Below are 23,117 nucleotides of genomic sequence, written 5' to 3' on the forward strand. Positions count from 1 at the left end.
CCGGGTCCCGGGCTGAGGACGGCGGCGAGAGAGGCTGCGGCGAAGCCTGGTTCCCCGGACGCCTAGGGCTTCCCCGACTTCCTTCCTCCTCGCCCCCGCCTAGGCTAGCCGCTCGACCGCGCCTCCTGCCCAGCGGGTGGGGGTCCGAGTGGGGAGCGGGTGAGCCCCCGAGCCTCAGAGGACTCTCTTACTCCCGAAATCCAGGGAGTCCGCCAGTCAGGATAGACTTCGAGCAGCAGTGCTTCCCCTCCAGACCCCGCAACTCGCCGCAGTCGCGCGGACCCCGGGCCCTAGCGGGCCAGAGAGCGAGCTGCTCGGCAGCCCGGCCCGGGTTCAGGCGCGCCAGGGAGGCCCCGCTGCGGCCCGAAACCGGGAGCCCCGCGCTCGTGCGCCAGCGCCGCGCCGGCAGCGCCGCCCTCCGCGCCTTCCCTGGTCGGCGCTGCGGCCGGAGGAGCAGCCGCGGGCGGCCACGCAGAGCGCCCGCGCCAGACAGCCGAGCCCCACTCTCATCCCCACCGCACTCCGCCCCACCCGACCCAGTCCGCCGCCGCGAGCCCCGGCCCCTTCCTCAGACTTTGGCCTCTTCCCTGCACCCCTTGCCCTCCGGGAAACTGCGCGGCGGGGCCGGGGGTCGCGCCACCTCTGTCTCCGCAGGACCCGACCCGCCGCCGCCTGTTACCCGGCCGGGCCCTAGCCTCCCGCCTGCGCCCCGCCTCCCAACCAGCTCGGGGCGGGGGGTTGCGGGGTCCAGCCCGGGGTCAGCACGAGAGTGGCGCCCGCGGCGGCGGACTGCGGAGTTGTAAAGAACTCGGCGGCCGCAGTGGGCCGGGTGGGGCAGGGCGCGCTCAGCCGCGGCCAAGGACACTGGAGTTTGCAAGTCTCCGCCCGCGCGGCGCCTCCCGCCCTCCCGCCGCGGCCGGCCGGACTCCTTGAGCCGCCGAGGCGGGGCCGGGCGGCCGCCGCTGCGAAAGGCGCGTCTCCCTGCTTCCTCCCCCGCCTGTCTCCCTCTCCACCTCTCTCCCCTCCCTCCTCCTCTCCGCCCTCCCCGCCCCGCTCCTTTTTCTGCTCCCCAAGTGCGCCCGGCGCGCGAGAGGCAGGCGGGGCGGCGTGGAGCAGGCAACCCAGCGCGCTCGCCCACCGCCCGCTCGGCGCAGCTCCCCGCGGCCGCTCTCGTCGCCGCCGCCGGCGCGTCTGAGGGAGCCCAGCATGGCCGGGCCGGGCTCGCAGCGGCGCGCGTCCCGGGGGGCCTCGGCGCTCCTGACCGCCGCGCTTCTCTATGCCGCGCTGGGGGACGTGGTGCGCTCGGAGCAGCAGATCCCGCTCTCCGTGTAAGTGCCAGGTCCTGCGCCGCCCGGGGAGGGTACCCTGCCGCCCGCGACTCTCTGTGCCCAAGTTTGGGCTCCTGCAGGTGCGGCCGGCAGGACCTGCCGCGGGCGTCGGCCTCGCCTTTAGCACCTGCCGGCGGGGACCCGCGTGGGGCGGCGAGACTGGGGTGGGATCCCCTCGCCCCCTCCCCGGGCTGCGAGTGAGACCTGGAGAGGCTCACCGCCGGCGACAGCACCAACTTTGAAGCCTGTTTACCGCATGCAACTTCCATGGGCCGTTTATTTACCCCTTCTTTGCTACCTTGCCATCTCACTTCTTTTTGGGGAGGGGGGGATGGGTGGATTTCTTTCGACTAATCTTTGCCAGGTGATGCTCAGTTTGGGTGGTCAAGTTCTCAGGCAATTATTCAAATAAAATTCAGTGATCTTTCCGGAGAGCCTGGGACACTTTGCGCGTTTTGAACTATGTGACCCCCCTCAGGCCCCCTCCCGCGCTGCGCTCTGCAGTTTGGTGCTGGCAGTTTCTACCAAGGCGCTTTTTCTGTCTTTTTTTTTTTTTCTCCAATGTTATACCGCCTGGCTCCTTCAGCCACAGCCCCGTGTGTGCGTATGCGTGCGTGTTGACTGTGACACGGTGTTACATTTGTTCCTGTGCCCTTTCTCCCTGTAGGGTGAAGCTCTGGGCCTCTGCTTTTGGGGGAGAGATAAAATCTATTGCCGCTAAGTACTCCGGCTCCCAGCTTCTGCAGAAGGTAAGGTTTCTGTGGTGGCAGGAAACGATGATTTTTCCAGCACAGAAAATGGAGGCAGATTTAGTTTTCCAAACAAACGTGAACCCCGAGCAGCATCAGTTATCAGAGGTGTCTCTGATCCTCCGTTTCTTGGCAATGTACTGTGCAGTGACTTCTCCCTACCAACCGGTTATTTTTAGATGACACTTGATTCTAAACACAAAGAAAAGCAGGATACTCACTGGCACTGTCCTGGCTGGGGCTCGGAAACTGAGTGTTTTTGCATGGCTCTCCTCTCAGTGTCGGTATTGCTGTTTCAGTGTGAGAGCAGATGCTCCTCTGGCCAAAAAACGCTAACTTCATCCAAGGGGCAGAATCAGTGCCTGTTATGATGTCTTTCACCTTGCCTGCGTTGGAGGCTGGGGTTCAGTATATCAGAGAAAGATGCTGCACTATTGTTTGTCATCCCCGCAGTTGTACAATCCCATTATTCCCCAATCATCTAGACTCAGGGCTGGGATGCATTACATCATTACAGATAAGGAGAATGAATGTGGTTATCTTTCCACTCAGCTGCACTGCTGGTAATAACCTATGAGAGTAGTCCACAAACTTAAGAAATTGGTCTGCATCCATATATTCTGGAGAGTAATGAGAATGCAGAATTGATTTTTAGGCTTTTATCAGAAGCTGCATCAATTTTAATTCAAACAGGCAGCATTATGCTTAAAATTACATTGTGAGATATATGGTCTTTCGCCCTCCCCTCCAAGAAAAAAAAGGGAAAAAATGGGCTGGGGAGGAGAGATTAGAGGCGTTAAAAGAATTTCAAGTTAACAAATCAACAGGATTAATCCAAGAATTCTCTCAAAGATAGAAAATAAAATTGGCCTTTAGGGGATAATTCTCTGAAAATGGGTACAAAAAGCTTAAATTGTTAAGTTAACTTTTAAGTATTTTAAAATGTGCTTTTTGGGCCAATGTAACATATGTGTCATGCATGCTGCCTGGTAACCAAGTACGTATTTTATTTATGGCATTCTGCTTTAGAGAGTAGCGTTTTTGGGGACATCATATGAAACAGTTTGTCACATGAAATCCAAATATCGTAATGAAGCATCAGCCCACAATGGAATGACAGAGGTTAGCCTGGCTTAAAAATTGCCAATAGCCATATTCTCTGAAACCATGGAAAGATTGTTATCACAACTCTGTTATTTGGGGACGGAGTTCATTGAATTGTAGGCAGTTGATAAAAACTTGAGGTTATGATGTGCCTTTATGGTCAGTGATAATTTACATACCTGTGACCTGCCTCTCAGTTTTTAGGAGTTGCCTTTTTTGCTAGTGTTCTTTTAATCTGGACCAGTCTGTACTCAGCTTTGGCATTTTGCCTGCGTGTCAGATGTTTTATGTGAAGAGTTCTGGCCTATTGCATTGCCTGTGTATTTTGCTTATGCTTTTAAAGAAGAGAACATTTTGTATAACTTTAAAGAAATATTTTTCATCTGCACGTTGTAGTTTAGTTGTAACAACTCTGAAAGTAACCCTTGAGAGCCTGTGAACGTTTTTTTTGCCGAGGGGCTGTGCTTACATATCTCGTATCTCGCATTTTGTAGGAGCACGTGAAATATATTTCATCCTTCTCTCCGAAGTTAACACACAACACACACACACACACACACACACACACACACTGCACAAAATCCCATCAACCATATTATTGGCTACTCTATAATAGCAAATTGGAAAAAGCTAAAATGCTTCTCTTACCTTATCAGCATCCGTTCTGATACTGTATTCACAAGCCTCGATTTGCTTTTGTCATGTTTGCAGCTTGACAATTGGGTAATTATTTCCAGCTGTTTGTGGCTTTGTTGCCATTTCTTGCTGTTGCCTGGCATTTTGTAATCTGATGCATAGGGAAGGTGAGGTGTTGGTGGGCGTTAGGTTCTGGGGTGGGCATTTTGCTCTTGCATTTGGATTGCAGTCACCTGGCCATGGAGTCCTGCGATACCCATGGCTTTGGCTTGCTAGGCAAGGACTTCCATGAATGATGGGGCAGGGCATGTTAGACAACTTGGGGAGGTACCTTTTGGCTGTCTTGGTCCATTGCCCCCAAATATGATTGTATTTTTATAATCAGCAAAGAAAATTGACTTCGAGAGCTCAGAGTATGAATGAGAAAGGATGTGAGGTGCTCAGAGTTGGGGGAGGCATAACATGATTTGGAAAAGCAAGGAGACAGTTGCCTTTCTCTTGCTTATTTTCAAGTTTCTGGCCATTTGCATGAGGAATTACTCCTCTGAGTCAAAACTCTATGCACCCTTCCATCACATCACTGCATCCTTGACAATTAAGATACTCTCGAAATGAGTTAGAAAACTTGGTTGATACATGCATTAACACTGTAGTAAGGGGACTCAATGGTGTTGCGTAAGAGTCTGTAATCATACTTTTAAGGCATGGACATTTAAACTTGATTTTCAGTTAAGTAAGGTATATTGTATACCACTGTACAAGTTTATGTACTCTATGTAGTTTTTCTAATTGACACTTTATTTTGTGAATTGATGCGGGATGTTCATTTTTAGAATGGGAGTTTAGTAATTTTTGCACTAAGGCAAACACTTTACAAAATCGTAATTGTTAATATAAGTTAAATAGTAATTGGCCACCAATTTTAAAGTGTTTGGAGACTGGGAAAACTGCCATTTTGGTAACAGGTTTTTATTAGGTAATATAATTCGAGGTAGCAGTATTATCACTGATTTCCTCAATGTAAATATAGCTATTTAACAATGTACCTCACTGCCATGGCTTTAGAAAGGAGAAGATTTCATCAGTTGTTTCTTTGTTTAATACCATGGCTTTCATTACTTTAGCTTATGATAATATATTTGGTATCCAGTGCCAGACTTTTCCTATTTTTTCTATTTTTTTTCTTTGCTGAGCACAGGAATAGCAATCTGTTTGTTCCTTATAAAGAGGATATTTTTGATTGTATAAAATGCTGTAGTCCACATTTTGGCAAAGTTTTGTGTTTCCAGTACAGAATGGAAGAACGTAGGACTTGTATATTGGAGTTGGAGTCGATCTTGAGAGGCTTTAGTTGTTATAGGACAGCGGGCCCCTGAAAGCGAAGCACTGGAGTGTGGCTTTCTGCCTGTGTCCTGCCTTCTTAGCTGGCAGATACTGCAGGGGTTTCCATTCACTTCAACTTTTAATTAACTTTCCTATTTGACATATTCATGCCAGTATTCAGCTGCCTCTATCTTGCTTCATTTTCCCCAAAGAATGCGCTTTGTGTGGCTTCTTTTGGGGAGGCATAGTTTCATTACCTCTCTATTTTGGGATTCAGTGAGAAGCATTCTAGTAGGTCCAGTAATCTAGGCTGTTAAACTCATGGGCTCCACACCCCTAACATTCACAATAAAAGGTATTAAACTGGCATGATTCTCATTTCATCCTTCTTAGGGAGAATTTGGTAGGAGCTGGGTTTGTCATTCTGTTTAGTTCTGCATTCAGGGAATGCATGTTCATGGGAATGAAGGGTTCCAATTATATTTTCCAGAATCGTGATGATAAATACACAGCGGAAATACAGGTACTGTGTGTCTCTGCCATTAATGCTAGAAAAGAATTGACATTTACTTTGGATGCCTCATGCAGCACTTATCAAACGTGCTCTCCTTGGAATGCATAACCAGGTTTTTGCGTTATCAACTGTTTATTGAGAGAGCGGCTTTAATACATGAATGTGATGTCTCTTTCCACAGGACAGAGTCAGCAAAGTAAAAGGTTGGTTCTTTTAAGCCATTTTGATAATTATGACTTTTTATCAATGTGGAAATTGATAGTCTTTTAAATAATTAGATAGGAGTATTCATTTATCAGGAACTGGGTAGCAGTGCTGTGCTGCCTGTAGGAAGCCTGACACTCTATGGATTGCTTTTACTGGGGAGGCGCTACTAGGCTGAACATTTTTGTTGAATAAACACGGTTATTTGTCATCCCACGAGATTAGTGCATTCAACCTGTGCTGCCAGTGTTTTAATTCACGGCACCACTTCAATTACTGTACTTTTCCCTGGCAGATTATTTTTCAAAGTCTTGGAATCTCGGAAATGACAGTTTTCAATCTTTCTGGGCAGTTTATTGGTCTCATTAGCCCAGTCACCAGGACATCAGCAGAGCAAGATAAACCAGTTAGAATTCATTTCGTGCATCTTACCCACACATATATATCTTATTGCATTTGTACACTCATGCTTGGTCACTTGAGGACCAGATAAAGTTCTTTTTGTATGGCTTTGCTAAGTTTTTGTCTGAGCCTCTTTTGTTCATTTTTTTCTTTCCTTCTTTTTCTCAAAGTTTCTTTTCTGACAGAAATGTTTCTGCTTTGCTTTTTCTCTCATTAGGAACTGCTGCAGCCTGAGTTGCTCCGATTTACAAATGCTAGTCAAATTTAAGGGAGATGAAAACATAGGCATGGTTTTCTTGTTGGAGGCAAATTTCAGACTTTTAATTCCAATGTGGTTATTAATTTTGATCAATTACTCAAGTGATCTCAGGCGGGTTTTATTTTACTTTATCTTATATATTCTAATACCAGTGTGCATTTAGGCAAACACATGAGTACCAAACCACCTAATAATTATAAAGTCTGTCAGGCAAGGGCAAGCACAAATAACGTTTCTAGTTGTGATGAAGACATAGCCGTGTATCATGATGAACAAAAGTGAAAGAAATGTGAAACCATTACCCCAAGTACCTGTGGCCCTGCAAGATGTCCCATTGTCCTGCAGTTTGGATCACATATTTGTGGAAGTCAGGTTTGGGGTTTTAGGCTTTTCAGTCTTTGATCAATCCTCGCCTAGGTGTTTAGTGCTCCCACATACGTGGAGCAATAAATGACTTGGTATATTGGGCTTATCGAAAGAGGCGTACATTCTCACAAGGATCCTTTGTTTCCGGTCTGTCATTAATCCAGATCTGTCATTACAGATACCAACAACTAGGCTTTTTCTTTATCCAAATACACATCCTCTGTCGGAAGTGAGTGGCATTTATATTGGGGGTCCCCCCGTCTTTTGCAGTCACAGTGCGTGTTGAGACCCACAGCGTCTTCTAGACAGAGACTTTTCGCAGATTGCGTGTTCCCTGGGACACTCAGATCGGACTTAGAGGTTTGCTGTGGCTGAGACTGAGAAAAAAGGAAATAGATGTTATAAATGCCAGCCTATGAATTAGTATATGAGATTCTCCCTCCCCCGACCCTGACTCCTCTTTTAATGTAATTTTTATACAAGAGACATAATGGCCTATGCTTCATCTTCAGTGGCTGCAGTGATGCTTTTGTGTATCATGGAACAAGAGGAAAAGTTCCTCATGTCAGGCTCCTGGCAATATCGATAGAATCTTCATCAGCCCTCTTTGGTCCATTAAACAAAAGTGAGCTTCTCCTTCATGAGAAGAAAGTGATGCAGAGGAAGAGGAAGATGCTTGATTTTCCTGAGTATTTACTGACCAGCAAACTGAGGTGATCGTTCCTGAAGTGCACAGTCAGCCTCAGAGACCCCTCTCTGACACAGTCCAGCCTGGACCACAGCTCACCCTCAGCAGATGAGGCAGATCTGTACAGCTAATGTGTTTTAGGGGATTTCTCTTTGCATAGCCAGCATGTCTGCTTTTCAGAAGAAAGTTATTTTACAGGCACAACTTTGAAAAGGGTCCAGGATGTCTTCAATAAATGGTAAACATTTTAATTTCCATTTGCTTTGAACAACACTCATTGTGTGCTCATTCCAAGGCTGTTTAAATAAGGCATTACATTTTTAAGGTGTATTATGGTTGTATGTTGCAGAGCTTCTCGGTTACCCCAGATCAAGATTATGGAAATAAACAACTCAAGAGTCAAACTATTAATGGGCATTTCAAGGCCATATTGGGAAGGAGAGCATTATCTCTTGACAAGAAATAGATGGCTCTTTTGTCACTTTGTGCACTGCCAAGTATTTATCTTGGCACCCGATATTGGAAAACAATACTCTCCCAAGGTTAAAAGAGCTGTTATCCATGTAAACGATCTGGACAGACAAGTTGGGCAGAGCTGCAAATGGCTGTGGGTTCACAAACCAGACCTCTGGTTATCCATTTTAGGTGAAGCAACTGCCAGTCGGTATTTTGGGCTTGCACATGTCATTACCGTTATACTTATTAAGTTTGTGCCTGCGTGCGTATGCCAGTAGAAATGAATGCTGCTCATCACAGAATGCACCAGGTGCTGCCTGCTAACGGGGAAGGTTGTTCTTGTCCTCTTGTGCTGCTAGCGAGAGTGGCTTAAGGGAGTGAACCAGGGTGCTAGGACAGAGCCGAATGACCCAGTCCACCAAGCTCGGTTTGTCCAGCTTCTGAGATTTTATAGGCAGCTGCAGCAGAGGGTCTGCTGAGACCAGGAGCAGCTACATAATTTGTGGGGCCCAGTGCAAAAGCAAAACGGGGACCCTTTGTTAAAAAATTCTGAAGAATTTCAAGATGATGATAGCAGAGCATCACAGGGAGCACGGGGCCCGTTGGGCCTGGGTGGAGTCCCCTGAAGGATGGGCCGTGCTCATTTCGGCTTTCTCTTTTCCCTGCTGGGTAGCTCATCCTCTCATTTTATTTTTTATTTAATTTTTATTTTTTTTTAACATCTTTATTGGAGTATAATTGCTTTCTCTCATTTTATTTCAATGTTCTGGCCACAGTCAGTTGGGGAGGCATCCTTTGCCCATCTTTCTTCATCATCATGATAACTGCAGAGCTTGGAACATTTTCAGAGACACATCTTGGGAGATGCAGTGTTGTTAAAGCAAAGAAAAAGGTCACTGGCCTAGGAGCCTAGGAGCCCTGGTGTTTGTCTTCTTATCTTTTCTGTAGGCATTTCCCGAATGGCCTTGGGCAAATGGTCTAATCTAATAGTAAAAACATGTAGCATTCACTCTGGAGTATCCAAGTTCCAGGTACCATGATAAGTACTTTACATATGTCATCCCACTGAATTCTCTGTACTACCTGATGAGTCAGGAACTACCATTCACCCCATTTTTCATATTTAGAAGTTGAGGATTACAGAAGTTAAGCAGCCTCCCCCAGGTGACCAACCTGGGCTTCTGGAGTCTGCTTGCCTGGTCCCTCATCTTTGTGTGACCTTTTTCCATCTCAGTTCTAGTTTGAAAACAATGTGAATAATACCTCTGTTTCCCTACCTCACGGGTGTTTGGGAGGATTAAATGAGATAACATCTGGGGAATTACTTCGGAAACAATCAAAGCCTGGGAAAACAGCTGAGAGGACAGGGTTTGGAGTCCGATGGACTTGACATTGAGTCCCAGATCTGCGGCGTGACACTTCTGAACCTGCACCCTCCAGTGTGAGAGGAGACCAGTGCCTTCTACCTTACAGGCTGTGGTGAAGGTGAAATGAAATAAAATACGCAAAGCACTTAGCATAGTACCTGGCATGTAGAAGCTTCCTGCCATCGAGCTGTGGAGGTCATTATTGGTGGCGTGAGACAAAGACAAGCTCTTAAGGTAACCTTCACTGAGCATCTGTGGGGCTGGCTCCATAGACTTGAATGAGCGAGTGGGCCCGAGTGCTGGCACGTAGGAAGGTGGTCCCACCTGGCACCTGACAGGGAGGAGCCTGGGGAATCAGGTACTTCGGAGCAGGAGGAGGCTGCAGTGGACCCAGCCTCTGCCTAGACCTTCACTCTTCTCCTAGAGGTCAGCTCCCTTCCCCCAAGCGTCAGGGCGATGCCCACATGAGGAATCGGGGTTGAAGAACCTCCTCAGGGTCTTCCTGTTACCCCCTCCTTGGCTCACCCTGCTGTGCAGGTGGTGGGTCAGCTGAGGAAGGGCCGAGGGTCCCCAGTGCTCGGAGTGAGGCCTGAAGCCGCAGGAGAGACGGCGGACCCAGCGATCCCCTCACTGTGGGAGTGCGTCCAGAAGCCAGCCGCGGACACCTGGTGCTCTCCAGGCATTTCCTCCATGAGAATTCTTCCCTCTAGGTTTGGAGGACTCTAGACTTCTCCTAACAGCTTCCTGGGGGAGTGGTGCTGGAGACCAGACAGGGGATGAGGCACCTCACTGGCAGCGTGTCCTTTCCCCCAGTCAGGTGGCAGGGAGGTGCAGCAGCGCATGGGGACTGCCGTCAGCCACCAAGTCATGGGAGGCACTGAAGGGCATCCTGGGTTCCGTGGCCCTTCCTGCTGGCCCCGCGCACCTCCTCTTCAGAGCTTCCTTGGCACAGCCTGTTGTTGTGTTTTGGCCTTTGAGCATCTGCAGTCCTCTGTGATCTCCTTAAAGATGTTGAATGAGTGACACGTGCCGCCCCTCTTTGTGTAGACATTGGTACTGACTCTGGGGGAGATGATGCTATTGTAGTTGCATAACTTTTAACCATTGTTTATGCATAAACCATATAGTCAGCAGTGAAAGTCACTGAGACATCAGTTATGAAAGTCAATGTGCAAAAGCTTTGGTTGCTCCACTTGGGGCAAATAGTTAAGAAAATCACCGAAGAACCACTTGTACCTGGGACTGTTATGAAACTACAGGGTCTGCACTGGTGGCTTCTCAACATCCACCAAGATCATAACCAGCTCAGGTGAACAGACTGTTCACTGGGACTGGACAGGGAGGCAGTGGACTTGTGGGGGGAGTGATTAATGAGCCAAGCATTCTTCATATTAAAGTAGATAACGCAAGGCATCTGCTGTGGTCCTTAGTTGCACTGGGAGATGGCCCAGGTTATCTACCTCCTACAGGCGGGGCTTGCAGCTCAGGGAGGTGGTGCGCTTGCCACCTGGTAGGGCTGGACTCAGACTGGAGCGTTTTGACCCCCAAGCCTTTGACTTTTCTCTGCAGCGTGAGTCACCCGTGTGAGCTACTCCCACCTGAGCACCAGCTTCAGTCAGGACCTCAGCAGGATGAGAAGGGCCAGGTGGGTGGGGTGCTAGCACCGTCTCTGGTTTCTTTCCCCCAGGTGTGCTGTCCTCAGGTGGGGTTTCAAGAGGTGTTCTCTTGGCAGCGAAGGCTTTGTGGGTGTTCGGCCCCTATGAGGCGGGGAAGGACTTCCCTCCCGCTCCAAGGGGGCTTGGAGCCATGATGGGACAGGAATGGTTCCTAAGGGAGAGTGGGCAGGTTGACTGGAGGAGCCCTGGCTGGCAGTGGAGAGGTGTGGGTGTCAGGTACCTTATACCTCTGCTCAGCCTGGAAGGCAGGGCTGCCAAGGAAGAGAACAACCTTGCGAAACTCCTGAGCAGGATTCAGTCTCGGCTTAGACAAGAGGACTCGGCTGATCTGCAAAAAGCAGGGAGCATTTCCCCTCATATTTTCCTCCGAAAGTCAAACCTGCTCTTCATCTGTTTGCTCAGGTCCCTAAGTTTGGCTCGTGAGGGTGTGCCTTTTACACTTGATGGTTTGATGCATTTTCTTGAGACTTTAGTGCTTTGCATTAAAATGGAATCAAAGGTATAATTGGCCCTTGGAATACCCCCAAGTCTAGAACCTCCCATGCTATAAACTTGACCCTGCATTTCCTCCTCCATAACTCTTGGCTCCCAGGAAAGAGCCTGTCTGTTTTAGAAGGATCTAGATTTCTATTACAGTGAGCCATGCACAGCTGAAAAGAGATGTTTAAAAAGAGCATGGGCTTTGGAGTTGAATTCCACTCTGCAAGTCACTAATTTTACCTACCTGGGCCGTGGTTTACTCATTCTATTAGTACAGAATGGAACTAATAATAAAAGCTCCTGTGTCATAGGGCTTTGGAGAGGGCTAAGTGAGAGAACACAGATGAAGTAGTTCAGAACAATACGTGGCACACGGGAAGCCTTAGTTCTCTGGCTACTCTCTTGTTTATAGTGTCTGCTTCATTATTAATGAAGAGCAAGAGAAACTCCTGGAATTTTAGTCACTTTGATCCCACAGTGAGTTCATAAGATTAAGGCAGTATATGTCACACACATTTAATGTGACAGGGGCACAATGGCAAACAGAAGCATTTATTATGTCCCCATGAAGGTATTTTTTTTTTTTTGCTTTCTTTCCCTAATTCTTCCCATCTTGTCCCTCGTACAGTACAGGTGGGGCAGTTGTGGGATTCACATTTGTTCTTGCTATCATGCTGTACTGTAATTTGCAAAGCAAGGTGAGAGAAATACCAGGCAGGCGTTTGGCTCTTTGTACCTGCGCCATCTGAAATGCCTTTTCCATTGTGCCTTGTTGATACAGAGGCGGAAAAATAGTATAAAAAGAACAATAGGTGGGGGAAGCAGTAAATCCACTGGAGGTAGGTAGTCTTTGGCCACGAGTTATAACATATGGCTTTCCTCCTAGCCTCCTACCAGTTTCCATTATCAGTGAAATTTCTATTAGCACAATATGCTGCATCATGTACAAACAGCTCAACGAGCATAGCTTTTTGCCCCACTGACATAAATGGTGATCGTTTGGCTTCTGGGATGGTAAAGCTCAAGTTTGAATGTTCTTTCTTCTCGGTTTTGGCCTGGGCCCCTGTCAGAAAGCTATGCTTTTGAGGGCACACCTTGAGGGAATCACTGTCAGGCAACCAGTAAAAGGTGTGTGTGTGTGTGTGTGTGTGTGTGTGTGTGTGTGTGTGTTTTGATATACATGGACTGTTTCCCTTTGTTAAAAACTAGTAACTACTTTAAAATCCCAGGGTCTGTAGCCAAGTTCCAGTATTTCAGAACATCAGGAGTCATCTGGTCACCCTGAAGTAAGATGTAATCCTCCCAGGAAAGGGCTCACAGCTCACTAATCTTATTATTATTTTTTTAAAATTTATTTTTGGCTGCAATGGGTCTTCGTTGCTGTGCGCGGGCTTTCTCTAGTTGTGGCGAGCGGTGGCTACTCTTCATTGTGGTGCGCAGGCTTCTCATTGCAGTGGCTTCTCTTGTTGCAGAGCGCGGGCTCTAGGCGCGTGGGCTTCAGTAGTTGCAGCACGTGGGCTCAGTAGTTGTGGCTCGTGGGCTCTAGAGTGCAGGCTCAGTAGTTGTGGCACACGGGCTTAGTTGCTCCGCAGCATGTGGGATCTTCCCAGACCAGGGCTCGAACCTGTGTCCCCTGCATTGGCAGGTGGATTCTTAACCACTGCGCCGCCAGGGAAGTCTGACAGCTCACTAAAATTTTGAAAAAAGCCAACAATACACATTTTCCAGAACAGGAGTTTCAGAATTATGGAACTATAGCTAAACTTCCTACTTAAACAGCAAGATTTTCAGTTTTTTGTCACGAAACAAATGCACAAATGCCCTATGAGTGATATGAAAAACATATAAACTGAGAAAGAAATTAGAGGATTATTGGTTTTTAAAATTTTACTTTAAAAGGAGGCAGTTGGTCTTGGGAAGGTAGAACTGTGTAGAGGTAAGAGTCTGGATCTGAGACAGGCCTCTCCAGGGTAGAATCCAGTGCTACTGCTGACTAGTTTCATGACCCTGACAAGTCAGTTGCTGAACCTCAGTGTTCTTATCTGTCAAATGGGCACAATGGTACTAACTTCTAGAGTGGAGTTGAGGGATGCAAATGAGAAGATACACACAGATGCTTGGTAATAAGTGGCTCAGAGGAAGTGTTTAGAAAAGGTGGGCTGCTGCTGCTGTTGTGGTTGTTATTATTATTATTATTCCCCAGGAGCTCTCCCACATATCAGGGCAGGTTGGCTGCTGAAGACAGTAGTTTGTGCATGGGGGGAGAGAATATCAGGCCACCCGGAGGTCTTATTTACAGCCCTCCACTAGAGCCGCCCACCACTGAGCCCCAAAAGGTCTTCTTAGGAAGTAATCATAATAATGATGCAGGTACTTTGTTTGCATGTTGTGCCGTGTGCTTTATTTGCATTGTTTCATTTAATTTCTCACAAACAATCCTGAGTTTGGTTCTGTCATCATCTCTATTTTAGAGATGCAGAAACAAAGACAGAGAATATATCTTGGCCCAAGGCTACTCAGCTCCAAGTGACAAAGGCAGGCTTGGAACCTGGGTCTTGTGAATCCTGTTCAGCTGCCTGGGCTGGGGTGGGGTCTGAGGAGGGACATTTGGTTATTCCCAGGACCAGCATGTTCCCCATGCTTTGATCTTAGCCTGCTGTTGGCTTATCAGGTTGGTTGGTGGAAACTTCTCTGCCCTTAATCCTTTCCCCAGTGGAATTCTTAGCTTTTGGTGCATTGTCATTTGCTTTCCTAATACAGAATTAAAAAGGAGCAAGAGCTGGAATGAGGGGGGGCGGGCCCTGTATGCCCTCTAGGTTTCTATAGTTTTCCCTTTTATTATAATAAAACGATGCTGCTTGTTTTTTGATTTCCTTTGAGGGTCAGCCAGGCCTCCCCTCATTAGGTCTGACTTTTAAGAAGCCTTTCTGAGAATCTCATTGAATTTGGCTAAATTTCCCTTTGTGTATTTCCCATCATGGTAATGGATGATTGTGTGAAAGAGCCAGCTTGGGCTCTGGGACCCTGGTACAAGACAGATCTGACTTTGAGATCCAGCTTGGCTCTAGTTAGTTTCACTTCCGGGCCTCAGGTTCCTTATCTGTGAAATGGGGTCATGGTGAGGATTAGCTTTGTCAACATGCGGTAACAGTCTTAGCACAGAACTGGATGTCTGGAAAGTGCCCAGTAAATTTTAGCTCCTCGTTTTTTGTTATCCCCACTCTTTGTCTGTCTTTCCTGGATATTTGTTGGTGCTTCCTTTTCCTTTTTTTCCCTCAGGACAGCCACAGTTTGTTTTTCTGCATGATTGACAGCTAGCTTGAAGGCTATAGCCCTTGGACCCACAGGGTCAGTTTTATTTTGCATGGTATGAGTCTGGCAGATCTGTCCGTGCCCAGGCCATTCTGGGGAAGTGTGATATCCTGAGGACGCTTATCTCTTTCAGTGGGGGTGGTGGGTGTGGAGAAGGAGGCAGGTGAGCCAGAGCTGAAATTCCCCGAGGGCAGGCTTGTTCTTTCTGATGGGAGAGGGTCCTCCTTTGGCATTTAGCACAGAGCTACCTTTGGGGTGGGCTTCAAGGGCTGTTTGTGGAATGCATGAATGTATGGATAAACAAAGGAGCCTTTTCCTGGTGTTCACACACTGGTGATGGGAATAACACTCTTGTGCACAGGCCAAAACTAGGTCCTTCACATTCCTTTCTCCCTCTACCCTCCAGTGCTGGGTTTTATGAGCCCCTATTATCAGGTATAGATGCTGCAAAACGTCGGGGCCGCCTTCCAGCTTCAGCAATCCAGCTCTGAAGCCCTGCGGGTGGGTCCTTTGCCCATAGCCTGCTTGGTGCCAGCAGGGACTGCCAGACATCCGAGCCAGCTGGTCCTCGTTTCTCCCAGCCCACGACCCCTCTCCTCGCCTTGGGGAGCATCCCAGCCCATCTCATCAACACCCTGAAAACACAGCCGAGTCTCCCCACTCCGAAGCCTCCGAGCCTGGCAGAGGGGTCCCAGCGCCTCCGCAGCGCCAAGCTGAGCAGCTGTGGCGGGAGCACCGCAGTGCCGGGCGGGCGTGCGAGGAGCACCAAGCGAGACTGATGGGGCCGCTGCAGCCGCCACCATCAACCTGGGGGCGGCAACTCGGCAAAGGCAATTAGGAAGCTGCTGCAGCTAATTCCGTGAAGCGCTCGAACACCACATTCCCAGTGACATTAGGGAGAAACGTGAATTTTAATTTCTATCCCTTTCATCTTCACATGGGGTCATTACCTGGCCTTCTCGGAAGTCCTGCTGGCATCAAGATGCTGCACGGTGTTTGCTGGGCATGATGTCACCTTCTCTGTGCAGCTTCCTTTGATTTTACACTTGTTTGTTTATTTATTTTGTACATCCCTGGGACTGGGTTTCTGAGTCTGTGCATTGCAGGGGTTTGGGAGCCGCGTCTTCGTCTGCTGCAGCGTCCACGGAGCAGCGATACCCATTCCTGGGCAACATTCCAGCTGCACCCTGCATCAGCTGTTTCCAGCACCTCCACACAGCAGGAAAATTTGTGAGAGGGCTTAAAGCAAGTTTGGGTGATTTGCATTTGTATCCTGCAAGTGCAATTGTCCTTTCTCTTCCCCCTGCCTGGCCCACGGATATGCTGAAAGCCTGCACCAAGCACAGCCCCTCTGAGATAAGGGGGAGCAGCTGGCTGGGAAGCGGGAACTAAATTATATGGATTTAATGGGGGGCAGTTGTGCCAAAAGATGTTTAGCTCCAGCCCCTCCCCTCCTCCCAGTATCAGACCCGACAGAGTATGGCATTTTGAGGTTTTTGGAGAGTCTCGAGTCTGGCTCCTCCCTGGCACGTTATTCTATGGAGGCCGTGAAGCTTCCTGCGTGATTTTTGCTCTGTGGAGCACTCCGTGTCTTATCATATCCAGAATTTGCTGTGTGGTCCTACAATCACCGGCATCTGGTGCCCACCTTCTACCTTCCTGCTGAGCCTGATGACTCACCTAGAAGGAAATGAGAAAATCTCTTATTTGGGGCAGATTTTGGGAACCAGCCCTTCCAGCTTGGGGGTGGGTGCTCGGGGTCTGATGGCACGCCCCAGGGGTCACAGGAATGGGCCATGCGTGGAACACTGGCGTTTCCCCTCCCAGCCCCTGGCTTGTGCGTTGATCAGGGCACTGAGGCCACAGAGGGGAGGAAGCCTCCTCGTCCCTGAGCAGGCTTCTCCCAGGACAGAGGGAGGCAGCCTCTAGCCCCATGTCCCCCTCCCCCCTGCCCCATGCCTTTGAAATCTCCCCTGCTGCACTCCACAGGAAACCTTCTCTACTCTCCAGGCAAAAAGGCCTTTGCAACATTTCCTCCTATTAAATCACATTTAAGCCTGAATTTCACCTAGAGAAAATGTTCCCCCAATGTCTCTCTTTTTTAACAGCCAAAATATTTTGTCCCAGTGCGTTGTTGGGGAACATCCCCCCTAGGAACATGATCTACATTAGTGAAGTGAGTAGGAGACAGAACAATTAGTCAAGTGTTTATTCATTACTAATAAACCCATCTGAAAACAGGAGGCCTCAACTTTCTCCTTTTCCACAATAGAGTTTCCAAGGACCAAAAACTTCTTTTTGGGGGAGAATATCACGGTTTAGGAAAATCTTTAGCTGTCCTAACAGACTTACAAGAAGAACACGTTGGCTTTTGACTAAATCTTGGAAATGTTTTCTTCCTTCCTTCCTTCCCTCACTTCCTTCCTTCCTGCTTCAGCAAACACTCGTTGAATACTCAATGAGGCGTGCAGAGCTGTGTTGGGTGCGAAAATCCCTTTGCTGCTGTGGCCACCTTTCGCATCCTCGCCCTGAATGCTTCAGTGACAGCACACTGCTCAGTCCCAAACACATCAGGCTGTGTCACGCCTCTGTGCCTCGGCCGAGGCCATTCTGGCTGTCTACACTGCTGACCCTGTTGCCCTTGTCTGGCTGCTGAGCCCTGACTCTAGAGGATGTCAGACTTCAGCATGCAGAAATATCACCTGGGGAACTGGCTAAGATGCATGATTCCAGGGACCCAGCCCAAGAGATTTGGACTCAGTAAGCTTGACCCAGGGCCCAGAAATCTGCATTCTAACAAATGTCTTAGGTAATTCTGATGTGCTCCAGGGACCATGCTTTGAGAAATGCTATTATATGCCACCTCTGGGAAGGCTGCTGGCTTCCCCTAAAGAGACCCAGTCATTCCCTCTCTTTCCTCCTGGGAAGAAATGTGCACATCTTCCCACCGTGGTTTGCTTCCATAACTGTGTGCGTGAAGTCTGTTCCATCATGGGCCAAGAGCGGTGGCTACTCAGCCTCTGAACCCAGCCTAAAGCTGGCACCGGTGCAGCCTTCCTCAGCGTGCGCGGCGTGACTGGAGATTTTCTCTGCAATAGAAATGGGGGCTTTGGAGCAAGTCAGGCATTTTATCTTTTAAGTCAGAAGGTACCCAGGAGCATGTCTGATTGTTGAAGCAGTTTATTTATAAATCACTGAGCAGAGTTGAAATGGCCATTCTCCAATTTGTAAGATGGAGAGAAATTTGTTGACCTGTCGCCAATGGTTTTTCTTATTACCAAATAGGTTACGGAGACCTGTGGTTACCAGCCCTTTAACAGAAAATTGTTTGGTGAACATCAATATGAAGGACGCCATCTGCTTCCCATAAAGGCTGCTCCTAATCTCCTGGTACAAGAATTGCTCCCCCAGTGGCCTGTTGGGCATAAAACTGAATTTTTTTAAGTCAGTGGCTTTCAAACTTTTTCGACCATGGTCCACAGTGAGGAATACATGGTTCCCGAATGAACCCATTCCACACAACTTCTCACGGGAAACACAAGTTTTATGAAACCACTTAGCTTTATTCCCTCCAATGCAATCTGGTCTATTTGATTCGACAGGACTCTGTCCTACTGTATTCTGTTCTATTCTATTCTATTCTATTCTATTCTATTCTATTCTATTCTATTCTATTCTATTCTATTCTATTCTACCCTAACCTAGTCTACCCTAACCTAACCTAACCTATTCTACTCTATTCATTTTAGAAAGCTGGCTGTGAACAATAAATTGATTTCACAACCTAATAAATGTGTTAAGAAAAAAAAAAAAACAGTGCTCTAAATGTTACCAGGGTAAATTATTGGCTAGATTAATTTTATTCTGGAAGGTGTAGTGTTGATCTTTGAGATTAAAGTTGTGTTTTCTCCAATAAAAATGATAGATGGTGATAGTTAATGTCTTTCAGCCAGTTGCAATGCTAAGCTCTCTGTATAAATTTCATTTCACCTTCTCAATAACCCCATGTGTTAGATGCTCTGATAGCCCCATTTTCTTCATGGGGACACTTAGGTTCAGGGAGGGGAAGTGACTTGCCCAAGGTCACAAAGCTAATACAAGTGGTGGCATTGATTCTTGAACTCAGGGCTGTCTGACCGTGACACCTGTATTCCTACCTGTGTTTGCCTTTGCCTCTTCCTATTGCCAGCAGCCACCTTAATTGGTCCCAAGTGTTACCAATGGGCTGCTGTGTGGGAAACCCAGTTAGAGGCAATATGGGGGTGGCATGATGGGGGGCAACAGGGAGGAAATGTGAGGGAAAGGGAGGAGAGTGGGAGAGGGAAGTTTGGGAAGCACAGGTGAACAATGGTCTTCAAAACACCTGATATCTTACTTAGCACTTAGAGAATTTACAAAGAGTTTTTGCATCTGTGTTATACTGGCCTCCTCCTCTTAGAGCATCCATTGCACTGGTATTTGTCATTGTACCCGATGGTCAGTTATTTGTTTTCTCATCTCCTCTCTGACCAGGGGTCATTGTTCAGAGGCCAGGAATGATGCCTTGTCCTTCTTGGCATGCCTAGCACCTGGCCCAAGGAGATGCTGCTTGAGTGTTTGGTGAATGAGCAAGTGCATGAAGAGATCCTTTAACTTAATCCTCACAACTATCCCTGAGTAATTTTCCATCCTTGTATTGCATTTGAGGAGACTGGACCCAAGATCACAAAGCTAGTGCTGGAAGAGCCAGGTGGAAGACCCCCCAACAAATGCAGAAGTGCCTGTTATATTTGTATTTATCTATTTTTTGAAGATTAATTTGGTAATCCTACCTCCTCCCAAGAATTTATCTTCCTACTGTCTCAATCTGGGTTTGCTCACTGTGTTTCCTATTTTTTCCGGTTGTCTGGGTACGATGTGGCTGGACCAGAGGGTCACAAGGCTAGAGAGGTCGGGGCTCTGGCTGGGAGTCTGAGGTCCAAGTTCTAGCTCTGGCTCTGACACTGCTGAGCTCTCAGACCTGGGTCAGCTCACTGCTTCTCCCTGAGCCTGCACTCCATAGAGCTCCAAGGACCCTTGGTGCTGAGACTCAGCAGAGTTTCAGAGGATGGCAGAGCCTACATTTCTTCCTGTCGGCTCCACCATGAGATGGGTGGTACTCTTACCATTTTGCCAGTGTCCATCCATCCTACCGACATCTGTTGCCCTGCCTCTCTCCGAACCAGGCACCTGCTGGGGTAAATGGAGGTAGGGAGATACTGCTGCCCGTACCTCCAGGTGCTTAGATTCTCTTAGGGGCGGTGACTCACACCAGTGCGACTCTTCAGAAGACAAGGCAGACTTGGCCAAATGACCAGGAGAAGACAGAGTCACATCCATGTCGGGGGAGGCAGAAAAGACATCCCATCTTGGTAAATTCTCCTCCACATTTTTGCTAACGTTATTTCCTGGGAGTCTTTGTACCATAGACTTGTTCTTAGACTTGTGTCAGGGAATGGAGTCATCTTTGAATGTAAAAGGCAAAAATAAAAGGGACTAAAATATTTGACATATGATGAAGTTCTGTGATATTTTAGTCAGTGAGTAAATTGATATTTATATAGCCTGGTATATTCATTTCCCCTGATCCACCCTCCCTTGAATGTTGACTTAATAACATGCCTGTCTAAATGACGTTAATTACTTTAAACTGCCAAATTAAAAAAGATAAGCCAGCGTTCATTCAACAAGTGTGCTGTGATCATTTCTGGCTGGAGCCAGGAAAGAAGAGCTGAAGTGTCTTGTGGGAGAGCAGGCTGAGACGTAACCTGACCAGCTCAGGAAAGGGACTTGTACATCCTGGGAACACCAGTTACTTGGGCCAGACATAAGCAGTGGAGCTTAGGGTTAAGTTTATGGCACTGGAAGCTGGCTGTGAGTTCGAATCCTGACTCCACCTATGACTAGTATATGGCCTTGAGAACTGCTTAGCTTTTTTTTTTTTTTTTTAATTTTATTTATTTATTTTTGGCTGCGTTGGGTCTTTGTTGCTGCGCGCAGGCTTTCTCTAGTTGTGGCGAGCGGGGCTACTCTTCATTGTGGTGCGTGGGCTTCTCGTTGTGGTGGCTTCTCTTGTTGCGGAGCACGGGCTCTAGGCACGCGGGCTTCAGTAGTTGTGGCTCACAGGCTCTAGAGCACAGGCTCAGTAGTTGTGGCTCACGGGCTTAGTTGCTCCGTGGCATGTGGGATCTTCCCAGACCAGGGCTCGAACCGGTATCCCCTGCATTGGCAGGCGGATTCTTAACCACTGCGCCACCAGGGAAGCCCTGCTTAGCTTCTTATTTTACATTTTCCTCTTCTTTAAGTGATCTCTGTCCCACTGGACTGTTGTGAAGATTACATTAGATCATGAATCTAAAATTTAGCTCAGGGTCTGGCAGTCAAAGGAATCCAATGAATGGCAGCTACCATTATTTTAATTCTTACCATCTTGGAGTCATGCACCCACTCGCTGAGGTCACTGGCATTGCCGGATCCAGAGGCCATCAGCTCCCCAGAGCAAGACCTTTGGCTTGTTCATGTCTCTATTTTTGGTTCCCACAATAGTCTTTATCAGTAAATATTTGTGGAGCAAATGAATGAGTGCGGGGAATGAACTTTACAGGCTGAAAAAACTGAGCCTCAGAGAGGCTGACCAGATCATAAAGGACAGAACAGAGATTCCCACCAGGTCTGCTTTGTCGTCAGCCATGACCATCAGCTACTGGGGGCTTGATGGCTCCTCTCTTTAGCGCTAGCTAAATTCCTGGGAGCAATACCATTCGTCCCCTGCGATCTGAAGGTGAAGTGTGTGTGTGTGGGTGTGTGTGCACACACGCACACTTTCCAGGATGGCATCCAAGAAGATAGGTCATATTAGATGTAGCCTCCTGGTTGTTTAGAAACTAATTGGTCAGTTTTCATTCCGGGGCAAAATAGCAGACTGGTAACCCTGCTCTCTTTTGGGAAAAACACCTTAAAAGCTCTTATGTTCTGAAATACTGCAAAGTCCCACTAGGATGTTGAAATAGTTCATATCCATCAGGGCCACATTTGAGGTGCTTTTTCTGGGTCTTGGTAAGGGAAAGCTTTTCCCTTTGAGCTCCATGTGTAGGTGTCATCTTTCTCTTGTATGTTGCAGTGGTGATTTTAAACCTCCCAGCTCACCCCCAAGCCCCTAAGATTCCCATTGCAATGGGCTACGAAGTTTCACTGTTTATCTTCTTTCTCAGATCCGTTTTGTGGGCAAGATTGCTAGGTTAAGAGAAGAAGAGAAGGAGAGACAGAGGGGCTGAAGTGTGAAGAGAAGTACTTGCTGTTCTTTTTAAGAAGTCCTTGAATTCAGCCCTTGAGTAGTGCAGTATAAGTTTGAGAGATGATGGCTGTTAATACTTTGCTTCTTGTGTAGCAGCATGTAGTCCAGGACGTCAAAATACATCAATAACACATTCCTTCTCCATTTCTCCATTTCATGTGTAGGGGGGTGGTACAGAACATCTCCAGAGAGAACATCCCTGCCTTGGACCGTGGCTGGTCCCTAGCAGGAGCAGGAGAAAATCTTAATTTGATGGTTTCTTCTGTTTATTCATTCATTCATCATTCATTCATTCATTCATTTATTCAACAAATGTTTTTACCCCTTGCTACTCTGTCCCAGGTATTGTGTTGGGCTTGGGGTAGAGGACAAGGGAAATAAGACACAGTCTGCCCCCTCGTGGAGATTACCATCTAGTGCAGGAATCAGGCATTACTCAAAGAATTAGTCTAATGTGTGCAAGTGTTCCTGCAGTGCTCTGGAAGCACACTGACAGCATGTGACCGGAGGACTTGCTCTGGTCCGTGTCAGAGGAGGCTTTGCTGAGGGGATGAGCTTCAGAAGAAACCTGAAGGGTGGCAGGAATTAATATGACAGAGAGATAGAAGAAGGGACCCTGGATCCTGGTCCAGCCTCAGCACCTTGCCTGGGCTCATGCTTCAGCGCCTTGCATGGGTTCTTGGTCCCAAAGGTCATTCCCTACTTTCTTCTCAACCTTTGCTTCTTCTTGCTCCCACTGCCCTAAACTCCTGCCCTTGTCCCTAGAGCTTCCTGTTGAGTTTTCAGTCTTCACGGCCTCCTTCTTTAATTTAACCAACAGCTGTTGAGCTCCTGCTCTGCCAGGGGCTCAGTCCTGGGCCCTCAGTTGCTACTGCCTTTGGGAAACCTTTTCCAATCTCTACCTTTTTTCCCTTTTATACCTCCGTGTGGTTGTCAGAGTT

The 23,117-nt window shown here is 47.8% G+C and overlaps 1 protein-coding gene across 2 annotated transcripts in view; it reads left to right on the forward strand.

Moving 5' to 3' along the window:
- Window positions 1-1,206: 1,206 nt before the first annotated feature.
- Window positions 1,207-23,117, forward strand: part of CACNA2D3 (calcium voltage-gated channel auxiliary subunit alpha2delta 3) — a 770,150-nt gene continuing 748,239 nt past the window's right edge. For both annotated transcript variants that reach the window (XM_059937666.1, XM_059937667.1), the window contains exons 1-2: window positions 1,207-1,328; window positions 1,996-2,077. In XM_059937666.1, coding sequence (XP_059793649.1) covers window positions 1,207-1,328; window positions 1,996-2,077 — 204 coding nt within the window. The remainder of the gene's footprint in view (window positions 1,329-1,995; window positions 2,078-23,117) is intronic.

Source organism: Balaenoptera ricei, chromosome 11, assembly GCF_028023285.1.
Source record: "Balaenoptera ricei isolate mBalRic1 chromosome 11, mBalRic1.hap2, whole genome shotgun sequence".
NCBI lineage: Eukaryota > Metazoa > Chordata > Mammalia > Artiodactyla > Balaenopteridae > Balaenoptera > Balaenoptera ricei.